The 19,441-nt window shown below is 41.2% G+C and overlaps 1 protein-coding gene across 8 annotated transcripts in view; it reads left to right on the top strand.

The window, feature by feature from the left end:
- Window positions 1-592, top strand: part of LOC139754641 (transmembrane ascorbate-dependent reductase CYB561-like) — a 316,316-nt gene extending 315,724 nt beyond the window's left edge. For all 8 annotated transcript variants that reach the window (XM_071672153.1, XM_071672155.1, XM_071672157.1 and 5 more), the window contains one exon: window positions 211-592. In XM_071672153.1, coding sequence (XP_071528254.1) covers window positions 211-373 — 163 coding nt within the window. In that variant the 3' untranslated portion in view covers window positions 374-592. The remainder of the gene's footprint in view (window positions 1-210) is intronic.
- Window positions 593-19,441: the final 18,849 nt, after the last annotated feature.

Raw genomic sequence — 19,441 nt, 5'->3', positions numbered from 1 at the left:
TAATGCAGTTTTTAGAGTAATTTCTTGTGAGTATACAGGAAAATGCAGGACTGCCATTTGTTTACCTTTTAAGAATTAATGAATTGAGTAAGCAAGTCCAGTTTACACTCCATTTTATAATCAGTTACTTTTCTTCGGTTTCATTTTTGTATTGTGTGAGAATACTTTGGAATAATTGAAACTTAATATCTATTTCATTTTCCTTTACAGAATTGGTTATTCATCACTTCCCCCAGAAGGTATACTAGTGAATGTGATAGGCATGGTGCTTGTCATCTTTGGTGGACTGGTGGTTTACTTAACATCAAATCCAAAGTTCCGCCGTCAGACCACAGAGGATGAGGTCTTGCTCACGGATACTGTTCTTGAATAAGTCAGTAAGACTGATAGTTGATAAATTCAGTTATTCTCTCTGAATACATGTTAATGTACCAAGGTAAAAAAGGGCTCTGTAGGGCATGTTGTCTGTAAGCATAATAATCCATGGTTGTATACCTATTACAGTATTCAAATCTTTATTTTGTAAGGTTCTTCAGACTAAATACTCTAATGTATATAGAAAAAGACAAGAAATAAATTGCATTTGATTGCACATACCATCTCTTCTTAGTCACTGGTAGTAAATGTTTTTCCTTCACAACAAAGCATGCTTGTAGCTATCTATACATAAGAAAAAGAAAATTATATATTTTTTTACTAATTTTAATGTAAACTTCAATTTTAGTTCAAATAATATTCTTGGGTTTATTAGATTTAGTTTAAGAAAAGAAAGGCCTTAGCTTTCTGATTGTTTCTTCAGAATTTACATAATTTAGCAGTATATATGGGAGATGTAAGTATTATCTGTGTTTGAAAGGGAGAGGAAATAACATAGCCCACAACATATGGATTCAGAGAGAGTACAGTCAGTGCCAAAAGTAAAGGCTAGATCTCAAACTGATAAATTTTTTATGGTTGAGTTGCCAAAAAAGTAATGAACACTTACCATAATTAATACATTTAACCAATCTGTAGCTTGTTGAGAATGCTGTTAGCAAGATTCTTGAGTAGTCAAGAGGAAAAAATAACCCCACAGCTTCTTAATTACTGCCTCAAGCTTTGGCGTAGATGTGTCCATATCACTTAGTCGCTGCTTCACTATGGACCACAGGTTTTCACGTAGGTTTAGGTTGGGGCTATTTCCTGGCCTATCCTTGAAATAATTCATTCAGCCACAATGTGGCAGACTTAACAGTATGGCTGGGAACTCCAACCTACATAAAAAATTTGCTTTTGCACTTTCAAATTAATCACTACCATTTTTTAGTTTGACATTCTAGGATGAGCTTACTAAATCACCATCATCATAGTAGCTGAAACAGCCCCTAACCTTATGAGAAGGAGGGTGTTTTATAGCCTTTTCTGTGAACTGTTGCAGGTGCAGGTCCCTCTGATGTTTCCAGTCACATTAAATGTCAATTCGTCACTCCACAACACGGTTCTCCATGTTTCCTAGTCCCAAACGCTGTATTTCTTGCAAAATTTGTCTCGTTTATCCTTCTAGGTAGCAGTCACTACAGGTTTACACTGGACATAAAAACTGCGAAATCCCAAGTCAATGTGAGGTAACTTATGAACACTCCTTAGCAAGATGTTCAAGCAAGCTAAGATTTTTGTACTTGATTTCACATACTGTCAGGGATGGGCAAGCTTGTCTTACAATCATTTTATGGGTCCCAAATGTTAATCCTAGCCATCCAGACTTGGGAAGCAATCATTTTATGGGTTCCAAATGTTAATCCTAGCCTTACAGACTTGGGAATAGGAGCTGGTAAAATGGACTCCTCAAACTGCTTGACCGACCTTTGGGCACTTCAGTGGCAGATTCCTGTTTTCTTAGCAATATATTTTACATTATGCTCTGCTTTATATAAAACTATCACAGCAGTTATGTTCCCCTTTGTTGTAACTCTCCTTGGAATAATGGGATAGCAAAAGACCAAGGTAATTGCAGACCTATATGGAGAAAAAATACTCATCACTTAGAGACAAAGAAAACAGACTTAAGTCTCATAATTGCTAGACCCAAACATGATTATGACACATTATCACATTATTGCTAAACATATGATTAGCGTTGTCGATGCACAGCATACCGTATTACACTTGCCATGGTCTCTACAAGTGGCATGAATTGATTTCCACAATAAATAAAGCCAATGCACATATCACGCCTTAACGTTTGGCACAGAATGTATATCAGCCAGCGTGTTGTTGGTATATGCTGTTGGTTTTTAACAAAGTATATCGGATTGAAGAGTTCAGAGTGTAGATTACATAAGAAACTATAATTACTGAATTGGAAGAACAATTAATATTTGTATGAGAGCTGAGGAGAACATGGTTTGGACATAAAGAAAGGATTACTAAGAGTTATATATCTTGGGAGTGGAAGGAGCATGGAAAAAGAGGAACCAAGGAGAAAGTGAAAGGAGGGCGTAAGGCATACAAGGGATAGACTGAATTAGTTCATGTTGTTGTTTGAGATTAAACCTCCCTACAACTCAGGAGGTGTGGGCCATATGCTCTATGGCAGCCCACTGGTGGTGAGGGACCTAAGCACTGGGCCTAGGGGCTTTGACTTATCCCACCCAGCCCCCATGAGAGCCAGGCTCCCTCTGACTTAGAGCAGTGTGTTACACAGGGACCAATGTGCTGTCAGAGTGCTCAGTTAGGGAATAAGAAGCAGGGAGGGGAAAACTGCAGAAAGATATATGAGGCTTCATTGTGGTAGGGGGATCTGCTTTCAGTGCATTATACATGACAGCTAGGGAGTGGATGTGAGCAGAAGCTGGAGAGTGGATATGAGCAAATTAGGCCATCTTTTTGTCTGTTCTCAGTGCTTAACACTATTATGGTAAACAGCGATCAAGTGTGAATAAGGGGAGGATGAATACTTCCCACTTATTCCTTGCGTGTTGAAGGCAACTAAAAGGGAAGAGAGCATGAAATTCTCCCCTTCCATTATCTACTTTTCCAAAAAAAGGAACAGAGTAGGGGGCCAAGTGCCAGGTGAGGGTATTCCTAAGGCTCAGTCCACTGTTCTTAATGTTACCTTGCAAATATGGGAAATGGCAAATATGCCTGGTTTCCTGACGCTACCTTGCTGAAGCGGGAGGGGGACGATGCTGCTTCCAGTTGGTTGGGGTAGCATTAGGAATGGATGAAGGCAAGCAAGTATGAATATTTATTTATTTATTTTATGTATTTTGCTTTGTCTCTGTCTCCCGCGTTAGCGAGGTAGCGCAAGGAAACAGACGAAAGAATGGCCCAACCCGCCCACATACACATGTATATACATACATGTCCACAAACACACAATATACATACCTATACATCTCAATGTACAAATATATTTACACACACAGACATATACATATATACACATGTACATAATTCATACTGTCTGCCTTTATTTGTTCCCATCGCCACCCCGCCACACATGGAATAACAACCCCCTCCCCCCTCATGTGTGCGAGGTAGCGCTAGAAAAAACACCAAAGGCCCCATTTGTTCACACTCAGTCTCTAGCTGTCATGTAATAATGCACCGAAACCACAGCTCCCTTTCCACATCCAGGCCCCACACACTTTGCATGGTTTACCCCAGAAGCTTCACATGCCCTGGTTCAATCCATTGACAGCATGTCGACCCCGGTATACCAAATCATTCCAATTCACTCTATTCCTTGCACGCCTTTCACCCTCCTGCATGTTCAGGCCCCGATCACTCAAAATCTTTTTCACTCCATCTTTCCACCTCCAATTTGGTCTCCCACTTCTCCTCATTCCCTCCACCTCTGACACATATATCCTCTTGGTCAATCTTTCCCCACTCATTCTCTCCATGTGACCAAACCATTTCAAAACACCCTCTTCTGCTCTCTCAACCACACTCTTTTTATTTCCACACATCTCTCTCACCCTTACATTACTTGCTCGATCAAACCACCTCACACCACATATTGTCCTCAAACATCTCATTTCCAGCACATCCACCCTCCTGCGCACAACTCTATCCATAGCCCACGCCTCGCACCCATACAACATTGTTGGAGCCACTATTCCTTCAAACATACCCATTTTTGCTTTCCGAGATAATGTTCTCGACTTCCAAACATTCTTCAAGGCTCCCAGAATTTTCACCCCCTCCCCCACCCTATGGTTCACTTCCGCTTCCATGGTTCCATCCGCCGCCAGACCAACTCCCAGATATCTAAAACACTTCACTTCCTCCAGCTTTTCTCCATTCAAACTCACCTCCCAATTGACTTGACCCTCAACCCTACTGTACCTAATAACCTTGCTCTTATTCACATTTACTCTTAACTTTCTTCTTTCACACACTTTACCAAACTCAGTCACCAGCTTCTGCAGTTTCTTACATGAATCAGCCACCAGCGCTGTATCATCAGCGAACAACAACTGACTCACTTCTCAAGCTCTCTCATCCACAACAGACTGCATACTTGCCCCTCTTTCCAAAACTCTTGCATTCACCTCCCTAACAACCCCATCCATAAACAAATTAAACAACCATGGAGACATCACACACCCCTGCCGCAAACCTACATTCACTGAGAACCAATCACTTTCCTCTCTTCCTACACGTACCCATGCCTTACATCCTCGATAAAAACTTTTCACTGCTTCTAACAACTTGCCTCCCGCACCATATATTCTTAAAACCTTCCACAGAGCATCTCTATCAACTCTATCATATGCCTTCTCCAGATCCATAAATGCTACATACAAATCCATTTGTTTTTCTAAGTATTTCTTGCATACATTCTTCAAAGCAAACACCTGATATGTATATCTATATATATTACAAATAAAGTGCATATGAATGCACACCTTCATAGAATAGGGCCCATAGCCAGGCGGTTAGCATTTTCATTTTCGCCTCTTGTACAGGGGTGCCGGGTTTGATCCTGGCTGTTGGAGGTTTGTATGATCTATATATATATATATATATATATATATAGTGATGGGTGATTTGAATGCAAAGGTGAGTAATGTGGCAGTTGAGGGAATAATTGGTATACATGGGGTGTTCAGTGTTGTAAATGGAAATGGTGAAGAGCTTGTAGATTTATGTGCTGAAAAAGGACTGGTGATTGGGAATACCTGGTTTAAAAAGCGAGATATACATAAGTATACGTATGTAAGAAGGAGAGATGGCCAGAGAGCGTTATTGGATTACGTGTTAATTGACAGGCGCGCGAAAGAGAGACTTTTGGATGTTAATGTGCTGAGAGGTGCAACTGGAGGGATGTCTGATCATTATCTTGTGGAGACTAAGGTGAAGATTTGTATGGGTTTTCAGAAAAGAAGAGTGAATGTTGGGGTGAAGAGGGTGGTGAGAGTAAGTGAGCTTGGGAAGGAGACGTGTGAGGAAGTACCAGGAAATAATGAGTACAGAATGGAAAAAGGTGAGAACAATGGAAGTAAGGGGAGTGGGGGAGGAATGGGATGTATTTAGGGAATCAGTGATGGATTGTGCAAAAGATGCTTGTGGCATGAGAAGAGTGGGAGATGGGTTGATTAGAAAGGGTAGTGAGTGGTGGGATGAAGAAGTAAGATTATTAGTGAAAGAGAAGAGAGAGGCATTTGGACGATTTTTGCAGGGAAAAAATGCAATTGAGTGGGAGATGTATAAAAGAAAGAGACAGGAGGTCAAGAGAAAGGTGCAAGAGGTGAAAAAGAGGGCAAATGAGAGTTGGGGTGAGAGAGTATCATTAAATTTTAGGGAGAATAAAAAGATGTTCTGGAAGGAGGTAAAGAAAGTGTGTAAGACAAAGGAGCAAATGGGAACTTCAGTGAAGGGCGCAAATGGGGAGGTGATAACAAGTAGTGGTGATGTGAGAAGGAGATGGAGTGAGTATTTTGAAGGTTGTTGAATGTGTTTGATGATAGAGTGGCAGATATAGGGTGTTTTGGTCGAGGTGGTGTGCAAAGTGAGAGGGTTAGGGAAAATGATTTGGTAAACAGAGAAGAGGTAGTAAAAGCTTTGCGGAAGATAAAAGCCGGCAAGGCAGCAGGTTTGGATGGTATTGCAGTGGAATTTATTAAAAAAGGGGGTGACTGTATTGTTGACTGGTTGGTAAGGTTATTTAATGTATGTATGACTCATGGTGAGGTGTCTGAGGATTGGCGGAATGCGTGCATAGTGCCATTGTACAAAGGCAAAGGGGATAAGAGTGAGTGCTCAAATTACAGAGGTATAAGTTTGTTGAATATTCCTGGTAAATTATATGGGAGGGTATTGATTGAGAGGGTGAAGGCATGTACAGAGCATCAGATTGGGGAAGAGCAGTGTGGTTTCAGAAGTGGTAGAAGATGTGTGGATCAGGTGTTTGCTTTGAAGAATGTATGTGAGAAATACTCAGAAAAGCAAATGGCTTTGTATGTAGCATTTATGGATCTGGAGAAGGCATATGATAGAGTTGATAGAGATGCTCTGTGGAAGGTATTAAGAATATATGGTGTGGGAGGCAAGTTGTTAGAAGCAGTGAAAAGTTTTTATCGAGGATGTAAGGCATGTGTGCGTGTAGGAAGAGAGGAAAGTGATTGGTTCTCAGTGAATGTAGGTTTGCGGCAGGGGTGTGTGATGTCTCCATGGTTGTTTAATTTGTTTATGGATGGGGTTGTTAGGGAGGTGAATGCAAGAGTTTTGGAAAGAGGGGCAAGTATGAAGTCTGTTGTGGATGAGAGAACTTGGGAAGTGAGTCAGTTGTTGTTCGCTGATGATACAGCACTGGTGGCTGATTCATGTGAGAAACTGCAGAAGCTGGTGTCTGAGTTTGGTAAAGTGTGTGAAAGAAGAAAGTTCAGAGTAAATGTGAATAAGAGCAAGGTAATAATATTAGGTACAGTAGGGTTGAGGGTCAAGTCAATTGGGAGGTAAGTTTGAATGGAGAAAAACTGGAGGAAGTAAAGTGTTTTAGATACCTGGAGTGGATCTGGCAGCGGATGGAACCATGGAAGCAGGAAGTGAATCATAGGGTGGGGGAGGGGGTGAAAATCCTGGGAGCCTTGAAGAATGTGTGGAAGTTGAGAACATTATCTCGGAAAGCAAAAATGGGTATGTTTGAAGGAATAGTGGTTCCAACAATGTTGTATGGTTGCGAGGCGTGGGCTATGGATAAAGTTGTGCGCAGGAGGGTGGATGTGCTGGAAATGAGATGTTTGAGGACAGTGTGTGGTGTGAGAAGGTTTGATCGAGTAAGTCATGTAAGGGTAAGAGAGATGTGTGGAAATAAAAAGAGCGTGGTTGAGAGAGCAGAAGAGGAAAGATTGACCAAGAGGATATATGTGTCGGAGGTGGAGGGAACGAGGAGAAGTGGGAGACCAAATTGGAGGTGGAAAGATGGAGTGAAAAAGATTTTGTGTGATCGGGGCCTGAACATGCAGGAGGGCAACGAATAGAGTGAATTGGATCGATGTGGTATACCGGGGTTGACATGCTGTCAGTGGATTGAATCAGGGCATGTGAAGCATCTGGGGTAAACCATGGAAAGTTGTGTGGGGCCTGGATGTGGAAAGGGAGCTGTGGTTTCGGCCATTATTGCATGACAGCTAGAGACTGAGTGTGAACGAATGGGGCCTTCATTGTCTTTTCCTAGTGCTACCTCGCACACATGAGGGGGGAGGGGGATGGTATTCCATGTGTGGCGACGTGGCGATGGGAATGAATAAAGGCAGACAGTGTGAATTGTGTGCATGGGTATATATGTATGTGTCTGTATATATATGTGTACATTGAGATTTATAGGTATATATATTTGCGTGTGTGGACGTGTATGTATATACATTGTGTATGGGAGTGGATTGGGCCATTTCTTTCATCTGTTTCCTTGCGCTACCTCGCAAACGCGAGAGAAAGCGACAAAGCAAAATAATAAATAAATAAATAATAAATAAATAATAAAGTGTGTGAAAGAAGAAAGTTAAGAGTAAATGTGAATAAGAGCAAGGTTATTAGGTACAGTAGGGTTGAGGGTCAAGTCAATTGGGAGGTGAGTTTGAATGGAGAAAAACTGGAGGAAGTGAAGTGTTTTAGATATCTGGGAGTGGATCTGGCAGCGGATGGAAACATGGAAGCGGAAGTGGATCATAGGGTGGGGGAGGGGGCAAAAATTCTGGGAGCCTTGAAGAATGTGTGGAAGTCGAGAACATTATCTCGGAAAGCAAAAATGGGTATGTTTGAAGGAATAGTGGTTCCAACAATGTTGTATGGTTGCGAGGCGTGGACTATGGATAGAGTTGTGCGCAGGAGGGTGGATGTGCTGGAAATGAGATGTTTGAGGACAATGTGTGGTGTGAGGTGGTTTGATCGAGTAAGTAACGTAAGGGTAAGAGAGATGTGTGGAAATAAAAAGAGCGTGGTTGAGAGAGCAGAAGAGGGTGTTTTGAAATGGTTTGGTCACATGGAGAGAATGAGTGAGGAAAGATTGACCAAGAGGATATATGTGTCGGAGGTGGAGGGAACGAGGAGAAGAGGGAGACCAAATTGGAGGTGGAAAGATGGAGTGAAAAAGATTTTGTGTGATCGGGGCCTGAACATGCAGGAGGGTGAAAGGAGGGCAAGGAATAGAGTGAATTGGAGCGATGTGGTATACCGGGGTTGACGTGCTGTCAGTGGATTGAATCAAGGCATGTGAAGCGTCTGGGGTAAACCATGGAAAGCTGTGTAGGTATGTATATTTGCGTGTGTGGACGTATGTATATACATGTGTATGGGGGTGGGTTGGGCCATTTCTTTCGGCTGTTTCCTTGCGCTACCTCGCAAACGCGGGAGACAGCGACAAAGCAAAAAATAAAAATAAAAAAAAATATATATATATATATATATATATATATATATATATATAAATGTGTGTGGATGTAACCAAGATGTGAAAAAAGGAGAGATAGGTAGTATGTTTGAGGAAAGGAACCTGGATGTTTTGGCTCTTAGTGAAACGAAGCTCAAGGGTAAAGGGGAAGAGTGGTTTGGGAATGTCTTGGGAGTAAAGTCAGGGGTTAGTGAGAGGACAAGAGCAAGGAAAGGAGTAGCAGTACTCCTGAAACAGGAGTTGTGGGAGTATGTGATAGAATGTAAGAAAGTAAATTCTCGATTAATATGGGTAAAACTGAAAGTTGATGGAGGGAGATGGGTGTTTATTGGTGCATATGCACCTGGGCATGAGAAGAAAGATCATGAGAGGCAAGTGTTTTGGGAGCAGCTGAATGAGTGTGTTAGTGGTTTTGATGCACGAGACCGGGTTATAGTGGTGGGTGATTTGAATGCAAAGGTGAGTAACGTGGCAGTTGAGGGAATAATTGGTATACATGGGGTGTTCAGTGTTGTAAATGGAAATGGTGAAGAGCTTGTAGATTTATGTGCTGAAAAAGGACTGGTGATTGGGAATACCTGGTTTAAAAAGCGAGATATACATAAGTATACGTATGTAAGTAGGAGAGATGGCCAGAGAGCGTTATTGAATTACGTGTTAATTGACAGGCGCGCGAAAGAGAGACTTTTGGATGTTAATGTGCTGAGAGGTGCAACTGGAGGGATGTCTGATCATTATCTTGTGGAGGCTAAGGTGAAGACTTGTATGGGTTTTCAGAAAAGAAGAGTGAATGTTGGGGTGAAGAGGGTGGTGAGAGTAAGTGAGCTTGGGAAGGAGACTTGTGTGAGGAAGTACCAGGAGAGACTGAGTACAGAATGGAAAAAGGTGAGAACAATGGAAGTAAGGGGAGTGGGGGAGGAATGGGATGTATTTAGGGAATCAGTGATGGATTGCGCAAAAGATGCTTGTGGCATGAGAAGAGTGGGAGGTGGGTTGATTAGAAAGGGTAGTGAGTGGTGGGATGAAGAAGTAAGCTTATTAGTGAAAGAGAAGAGAGAGGCATTTGGACGATTTTTGCAGGGAAAAAATGCAATTGAGTGGGAGATGTATAAAAGAAAGAGACAGGAGGTCAAGAGAAAGGTGCAAGAGGTGAAAAAGAGGGCAAATGAGAGTTGGGGTGAGAGAGTATCATTAAATTTTAGGGAGGATAAAAAGATGTTCTGGAAGGAGGTAAATAAAGTGCGTAAGACAAGGGAACAAATGGGAACTTCAGTGAAGGGCTTAAATGGGGAGGTGATAACAAGTAGTGGTGATGTGAGAAGGAGATGGAGTGAGTATTTTGAAGGTTTGTTGAATGTGTTTGATGATAGAGTGGCAGATATAGGGTGTTTTGGTCGAGGTGGTGTGCAAAGTGAGAGGGTTAGGGTAAATGATTTGGTAAACAGAGAAGAGGTAGTGGGAGCTTTGCAGAAGATGAAAGCCGGCAAGGCAGCAGGTTTGGATGGTATTGCAGTGGAATTTATTAAAAAAGGGGGTGACTGTATTGTTGACTGGTTGGTAAGGTTATTTAATGTATGTATGACTCATGGTGAGGTGCCTGAGGGTTGGTGGAATGCGTGCATAGTGCCATTGTACAAAGGCAAAGGGGATAAGAGTGAGTGCTCAAATTACAGAGGTATAAGTTTGTTGAGTATTCCTGGTAAATTATATGGGAGGGTATTGATTGAGAGGGTGAAGGCATGTACAGAGCATCAGATTGGGGAAGAGCAGTGTGGTTTCAGAAGTAGTAGAGGATGTGTGGATCAGGTGTTTGCTTTGAAGAATGTATGTGAGAAATACTTAGAAAAGCAAATGGATTTGTATGTAGCATTTATGGATCTGGAGAAGGCATATGATAGAGTTGATAGAGATGCTCTGTGGAAGGTATTAAGAATACATGGTGTGGGAGGCAAGTTGTTAGAAGCAGTGAAAAGTTTTTATCGAGGATGTAAGGCATGTGTAGGTGTAGGAATAGAGGAAAGTGATTGGTTCTCAGTGAATGTAGGTTTGCAGCAGGGGTGTGTGATGTCTCCATGGTTGTTTAATTTGTTTATGGATGGGGTTGTGAGGGAGGTGAATGCAAGAATTTTGGAAAGAGGGGCAAGTATGAAGTCTGTTGGGGATGAGAGAGCTTGGGAAGTGAGTCAGTTGTTGTTCGCTGATGATACAGCGCTGGTGGCGGATTCATGTGAGAAACTGCAGAAGCTGGTGACTGAGTTTGGTAAAGTGTGTGAAAGAAGAAAGTTAAGAGTAAATATGAATAAGAGCAAGGTTATTAGGTACAGTAGGGTTGAGGGTCAAGTCAATTGGGAGGTAAGTTTGAATGGAGAAAAACTGGAGGAAGTAAAGTGTTTTAGATATCTGGGAGTGGATCTGGCAGCGGATGGAACCATGGAAGCGGAAGTGGATCATAGGGTGGGGGAGGGGGCGAAAATCCTGGGAGCCTTGAAGAATGTGTGGAAGTCGAGAACATTATCTCGGAAAGCAAAAATGGGTATGTTTGAAGGAATAGTGGTTCCAACAATGTTGTATGGTTGCGAGGCGTGGGCTATGGATAGAGTTGTGTGCAGGAGGATGGATGTGCTGGAAATGAGATGTTTGAGGTCAATGTGTGGTGTGAGGTGGTTTGATCGAGTAAGTAACGTAAGGGTAAGAGAGATGTGTGGAAATAAAAAGAGCATGGTTGAGAGAGCAGAAGAGGGTGTTTTGAAATGGTTTGGGCACATGGAGAGAATGAGTGAGGAAAGATTGACCAAGAGGATATATGTGTCGGAGGTGGAGGGAATGAGGAGAAGTGGGAGACCAAATTGGAGGTGGAAAGATGGAGTGAAAAAGATTTTGTGTGATCGGGGCCTGAACATGCAGGAGGGTGAAAGGAGGGCAAGGAATAGAGTGAATTGGATCGATGTGGTATACCGGGGTTGACGTGCTGTCAGTGGATTGAATCAGGGCATGTGAAGCGTCTGGGGTAAACCATGGAAAGCTGTGTAGGTATGTATATTTGCGTGTGTGGACATATGTATATACATGTGTATGGGGGTGGGTTGGGCCATTTCTTTCGTCTGTTTCCTTGCGCTACCTCGCAAACGCGGGAGACAGCCACAAAGCAAAAAAAAAAAAAAAAATTATATATGTGTGTGTGCGTGTTTGGGTGTTTATGCATGTGTGTATACAAGTGGATGGACCATTCTTTGTCTGTTTCCTGGCACTACCTCGCTGACGCAGGAAACAGTGATAAAGTATTAGGAATGCACATATATTTTCCCTCCTTCCTCTGTTCTTAATGCTACCTTGCTAACACGGGAAATGGCGATTATGTATGAAAAAAGTATATATTTTCATACATATTCGCCATTTCCTACGTTAGTGAGGTAGTGTTAAGGACAGAGGACTGAGCCTAAGAGGGAAAATCCTGACTTGGCTCCCTTCGTTCTTTCTTTTGGAAAAGTTAACCCCCCCCCCCCCCTTTTCCCCTTTTAGTTGCCTTTTACGACATGTAGGGAATACATGGAAAGTATCCTTCTACCCTGTTCCCAGGGATAATATGGTTTCAGAAGTGGTGGAGGATGTGTGGATCAGGTGTTTGCTTTGAAGAATGTATGAGAGAAAAACTTAGAAAAACAGATTGATTTGTATGTAGCATTTATGGATCTGGAAAAGGCATATGATAGGATTGATAGAGATGCTTTGTGAAAGATTTTAAGAGTACATGGTGTGGGAGGTAAGTTGCTAGAAGCAGTGAAAAGTTTTTACCAAGGATGCAAGGCATGTGTACGAGTAGGAAGAGAGGAAAGTGATTGGTTTTCATTGAATGTCAGTTTGTGGCAGGGGTGCATGAAGTCTCCATAGTTGTTTAATTTTTTTATGGTTGGGGTAGGTTGGTTAGGGAGGTGAATGCAAGAGTTTTGGAGAGAGAGAGAGAGAGAGAGAGAGAGAGAGGCAAGTATGCAGTCTGTTGTGGATGAGAGGGCTTGGGTAGTTGATGTTCACTGATGTTACAGTGCTGATGGTTGATTCGGGTGAGAAACTTCAGAGGTTGGTGACTGAGTGTGGTAAAGTGTGTGAAAGAAGAAAGTTGAGAGAAAATGTGAATAAGAGCAAGTTTATTAGGTTCATTAGGGTCGAGGGACAAGTTAATTGGGAGGTAAGTTTGAATGGAGAAAACTGGAGGAAGAAGTGTTTTAGATATTTGGGAGTGGACTTAGCAACAGATGGAACCATGGAAGCAGAAGTGAGTCACAGGGTGGGGGGGGAGGTGAAGTTCTGGTAGTGTTGAAGAATGTGTGGAAGGTGAGAACATTATCTCGGAAAGCTAAAATGGGTATGTTTGAAGGATAAACGGTCCAAAAACGTTATATGGTTGTAAGGCTTGGGTTGTGCGGAGGAGGGTGGATGTGCTGGAAATGAAATGTTTGAGGACAGTATGTGGTGTGAGGTGGCTTGATTGAGTAAGTAATGAAAGGGAAAGAGAGATGTGTGATAATAAAATGAGTGTGGTTGAGAGAGCAGAAGAGGGTGTGTTGAAATGGTTTGGACACGTGGAGAGAATGAGTGAGGAAAGATTGACAAAAAAAGAGGATATATGTTTCAAAGATTGAGGAAGTATGGAGAAGCAGGAGACCAAATTGGAGGTGGAATGATGGAGTGAAAAAGATTTTGAGCGATTTGGGCCTGAACATAAGGGTGTGCAAGGAATAGAGTAAATTGGAACAATGTGATATACTAGGGTTGACGTGCTGTCACTGGATTGAACCAAGGCATGTGAAGCGTCTGGGATAAACCATGGAAAGGTCTGTGGAGCCTGGATGTGGAAAGGGAACTTTGGTTTTGGTGCATTACACATGGTAGCTAGAGACTGAGTATGAATGAATGTGGCCTTTTTTGTCTTTTCTTGGTGCTACCTCACTGAAAGGAGGGTTGCTATTTTATGATGGTGACAGGAATGGATGAAGGCAGCAGGTATGAATATGTACATGTGTATATATGTATAAGTCTGTGTATGTATGCATACACTGAGATGTAGGAATGGATGAAGGCAAGCAAGTATGAATATGTACATGTGTATATATGTATATGTCTGTGTATGTATATGTATATGAGCATGTATTGGGTATATATGTATATATATGTGTATGAGTGGATGGGCCATTCTTCATCTGTTTCCTAGCACTACCTCACTGATGCGAGAAACATATATATATATATATATGGACTGAGTATTTTGAAGGTTTGTTGAATGTGTTTGATGATAGAGTGGCAGATATAGGGTTTTTTGGTCGAGGTGGTGTGCGAAGTGAGAGAGTCAGGGAGGGTGGTTTGGTAAACAGAGAAGAGGTAATGAAAGCTTTGTGGAAGATGAAAGCCGGCAAGGTGGTAGGTTGACAAAGAGGATATATGTGTCAGAAGTATGGGGGACAAGGAGAGTGAGGAGATCAAATTGGAGAACCAAGGATGGAGTGAATGAGATTTCAAGTAATTGGAACCTGAGCATGCAGGAGGGTGAAAGGGATGCAGGGTGAATTAGAGTGATGTGGTATGAAGGAGTCAATGTGTTTTCAGTGCTCTGAACCAGGGTATATGAAGCAGCCGGGGGAAACCATGGGAAGGTCTGCTAGAATTTGGTTTTGGTGCTTTACACGACAGGTAGCGAATGGATGTGAGTGAATGGGGTCCTTTCTTCATCTGTTCCTCATGCAGGAAACAGTGAACAGAGAAAGTATTTTTGTGATAGCATTTGTTTACCTCTCATTTTGAAGATGATGCTTTTTGTGTTACTACATTGCATGCCCAGTTGGATTACTCGTTTCTGAGACATCCTGTATTACTTTCTTCTTATTCTTAACTCACCTTCTGTATTTCCTTTCTTTTTTCTATAAGCCTTTTGGCTTTTTAAAGATCTAAAGCTTGCAGACTCATTTTGTTAGGAATGGTGCAATTAGAAAAAAGTGAAAAGGATAGCATTTGGAAAGCAGTTATGGATTTATATTTTAATGTAGATGATGGGAATAACAAGGTGGGTTTTAGAAGGGAAGAAAGTGTGTAGATCAATTTTTGCACTTAGACAAGTATTGGAGAAAGTTGTAGAGGGAAGAAGTTGTATGCACCTTTTATGTATTTAGAAATTAATTGGAAGGATATTTCAAAAGTTCTGACTTCATATGGTGTGCACAGAAGATTACTTAATGAAGTTAAGATATTTTACAGAAGAAGTGTGTCTTTGAGAGAGTAATTGGATTGATTTGAATAAAGAGGAAGTGCAACAGGGTTTTGCGATAGCATTGTAATTATTAAAGAAAAATTTGATGGGGCATTTGCATTTGTAAGAATAAGGAAGTGTGATTGTAATGTAGTCTTAACTGTGGAGAAACAAATCGGAAGTTGCCGCAGGTGTTGTATGAGGATGCTGCTTCATTGTTTTGTAAATCAGAGGAAGAGATGGGTAGAATGGTAGTCTGGTTTAAGGTGTTTAGTAGGAGGGTGCTGAGAGTGAATGCAAGTAAAACAAGAATGCAAGTTTTAGAAAAACAAGGAAGGTCGATCAGATTGCAGGTCACCTTGAGCAGTTAAGGAATGGATGTTGTGGATGTATTAAGTTATTTGGGAGTGAAGTTTAGTTAGAATGGTTGTGGGAAAGCTGTATATGAAGGTAGAGCCATGCATGGAAATAGAATTGAGGATGCTTCAAAAGCTTTGATGAATGGAAAAAATTTTAAGCATAAAGTGTTCAAGAAGCTGTCACGAAGGAGTAAAAATCCCAACATTGATTTAGGGATGTGAGACTTTAGTGTACGTAGGTCTGGATAGAGAAAAGATTGGAGCAGTAGAAATGGATGATTTGCATAGGATAGTTGAAATGATTAAGAATAAAGATGAGAAGATTATGTGGTGTGAAGAAGTTGCTAGACAGGCAGAAAAAGTATTTTTAGATAATACATCATATATGATGCATGGTAGATAATAGGCTGGACAAGAAGGTATATTGTAGCACATGAGAGAGTACATGGAAGCAAGATAAACCTTGAAATAGATGAATAGTCACAGTGAGAAATTTTATTATAGTTGAAGATATTTCAGTTGATGTTGGAGGAGTGGTTGGGAATGAAATGCAGCTTAAGCATTTTGTTTATATATGGGAACCATTGTCTCAGTTGACAAATCACCTTATTGTCTATGGTGATAAAGTTAGAAGCAATTATTAAAGTTTAGAAGCTCAAGTTTCACACTAATACATTAGATATGGGTTTATTTGAAGAAAAAAAAAAAGATGCAGGCTGAGCAATAGTGAGGAAACTATGTTCCTAATCCACCCCATTTAGTTTGGAATGGAGTTATGATAATAGACAGATATAAAACGTAACGTGCTCCTGAATCAGATAATTGGAAATTGTAATTTTGGTATAGTCCACAATGTGGAAGCTTGACATTGTATTAATCTTGGCCTATGTTTCTCTCCTTGTATATATACAACCAATTCAGATGTTCATCCCCTTCTTTACAGCTGGTTGATGGATAGGTACTTGGCATGAGCTGGAATGCATATTTGTGCCTCTATACAGCAGAGTATCAGGCTGAGGAGGAGCAGTTTGGTTTTAGGAGTGGTAGAGGATGTGGATCAGGTGTTTGTACTGAAGAATGTGTGTGAGAAATATTAGGTTTAGATGGTATTGCAGTGGAATTTATAAAAAAAAAAAAAAAAAGGGAGTGACTGTGTTGTTGATTGGTTGGCAAGGATATTCAGTGTAAGTATGGTTCATGGTGAAGTGCCAAAGGATTGGTGAAATGCATGCATAGTGCCATTGTACAAAGGCAAAGGGAATTAAAGGTGAATGTTCAAATTACAGAGGTATAAGTTTGTTGAGTATTCCTGGGAAATGGGAGAGTGGCAGGGTGGCAACGGGAATGGATCAAGGCAGCAAGTATGAAAATGTACGTGTATATATGTATATGTCCCAATGAGTCCACGAGGATAATGAAACACGATAAGTTCCCAAGTGCATTTTTGTGTAATAATCACATCATCAGGGGAGACACAAGAGAGAAATATAACAGTCAGTTGACATACATCAAAGAAACGACGCTAGGATGCCATTTGTAGCTTCGTCTCTTCGATGTATATCAACTGACATATTTCTCTCGTGTCTCCCCTGATGATGCGATTATTACACGAAAGTGCATTTGGGAACTTAATGTGTTTCATTTTCCCTGTGGACTCGTAGGAATATCTTGATCATGAGCAAAATTGTGATCCTTTCCAATATGTATATTTATGTATACATTGAAATGTATAGGTATGTATATATGCATGTGTGGGTATTTATGTATATAATGTGTATGTGGGTGGGTTGGGCCATGCTTTCATCTGTTTCCTTGCACTACCTCGCTAATGCAGGAGACGATGGTTAAGTATAATAAAGAAATATTATATATATATGTATAGATGATATGTTTTATTATACTTAATTGCTGTTTTCCTGCGTCAGCAAGGTAGCGCCAGAAAACAGACAAAGAATGGTCCATCCACACATATATACGTAAGAGCCCATACACACACATATACATATCAACATATACACTTGTACATATTCGTACTTGCTCGCCTTCATCCATTCCTGGCACGACCCAACCCAACAGGAAACAGCATTGCTACCCCCTGCTTCAGTGAGGTAGCGCCCAGAAAACAGATTAAAAAAGGCCATTTCCATTCACACTCAGTCTCCTGCTGTCATGTGTAATGCACCAAAACCACAGCTCCCATTTATATATATATATATATATATATATATATATATATATATATATATATATATATATATATATATATATATTATTTTATTTTATTTTACTTTGTCGCTGTCTCCCGCATTAGCGAGGTAGCGCAAGGAAACAGACGAAAGAAATGGCCCAACCCACCCACATACACATGTATATACATACACGTCCACACACGCAAATATACATACCTATACATCTCAATGTACACATATATATATACACACACAGACATATACAAATATACACATGTACATAATTCATACTGTCTGCCTTTATTTATTCCCAGCGCCACCTCGCCACACATGGAATAACAACCCCCTCCCCCCTCAGGTGTGCGAGGTAGTGCTAGGAAAAGACAACAAAGGCCCCATTCGTTCACACTCAGTCTCTAGCTGTCATGTAATAATGCACCGAAACCACAGCTCCCTTTCCACATCCAGGCCCACAAAACTTTCCATGGTTTACCCCAGACGCTTCACATGCCCTGGTTCAATCCATTGACAGCACGTCGACCCCTGTATACCACATCGTCCAATTCACTCTATTCCTTGCACGCCTTTCACCCTCCTGCATGTTCAGGCCCCGATCACTCAAAATCTTTTTCACTCCATCTTTCCACCTCCAATTTGGTCTCCCACTTCTCCTCGTTCCCTCCACCTCTGACACATATATCCTCTTGGTCAATCTTTCCTCACTCATTCTCTCCATGTGACCAAACCATTTCAAAACACCCTCTTCTGCTCTCTCAACTACACTCTTTTTATTACCATACATCTCTCTTACCCTGTTATTACTTACTCGATCAAACCACCTCACACCACATATTGTCCTCAAACATCTCATTTCCAGCACATCCACCCTCCTGCGCACAACTCTATCCATAGCCCACGCCTTGCAACCATACAACATTGTTGGAACCACTATTCCTTCAAACATACCCATTTTTGCTTTCCGAGATAATGTTCTCGACTTCCAAACATTCTTCAAAGCTCCCAAAATTTTCGCCTCCTCCCCCACCCTATGATTCACTTCCGCTGCCAGATCCACTTACAGATATATAAAACACTTTACTTCCTCCAGTTTTTCTCCATTCAAACTTACCTCCCAGTTGACTTAACCCTCAACCCTACTGTACCTAATAACCTTGCTCTTATTCACATTTACTCTTAACTTTCTTTCACACACTTTACCAAACTCAGTCACCAGCTTCTGCAGTTTCTCACATGAATCAGCCACCAGCGCTGTATCATCAGCGAACAACTGACTCACTTTTGAAACTCTCTCATCCACAACAGACTGCATACTTGCCCCTCTTTCCAAAACTCTTGCATTCACCTCCCTAACAACCCCATCCATAAACAAATTAAACAACCATGGAGATATCACACACCCCTGCCGCAAACCTACATTCACTGAGAACCAATCACTTTCCTCTCTTCCTACACGTACGCATGCCTTACATCCTCGATTAAAACTTTTCACTGCTTCTAACAACTTGTCTCCCACACCATATATTCTTAATACCTTCCACAGAGCAACTCTATCATATGTCTTCTCCAGATCCATAAATGCTACATACAAATCCATTTGTTTTTCTAAGTATTTCTCACATACATTCTTAAAAGCAAACACCTGATCCACACATCCTCTACCACTTCTGAAACCACACTGCTCTTCCCCAATCTGATGCTCTGTACATGCCTTCACCCTCTCAATCAATACCCTCCCATATAATTTACCAGGATTACTCAA

The sequence above is a fragment of the Panulirus ornatus genome, chromosome 17 (genome assembly GCF_036320965.1).
Source record: "Panulirus ornatus isolate Po-2019 chromosome 17, ASM3632096v1, whole genome shotgun sequence".
NCBI classification, from domain to species: Eukaryota; Metazoa; Arthropoda; class Malacostraca; order Decapoda; family Palinuridae; genus Panulirus; species Panulirus ornatus.
The sequence above is the reverse complement of the archived record's forward strand: the minus strand, read 5'-3'. Positions and strand labels throughout refer to the sequence as shown.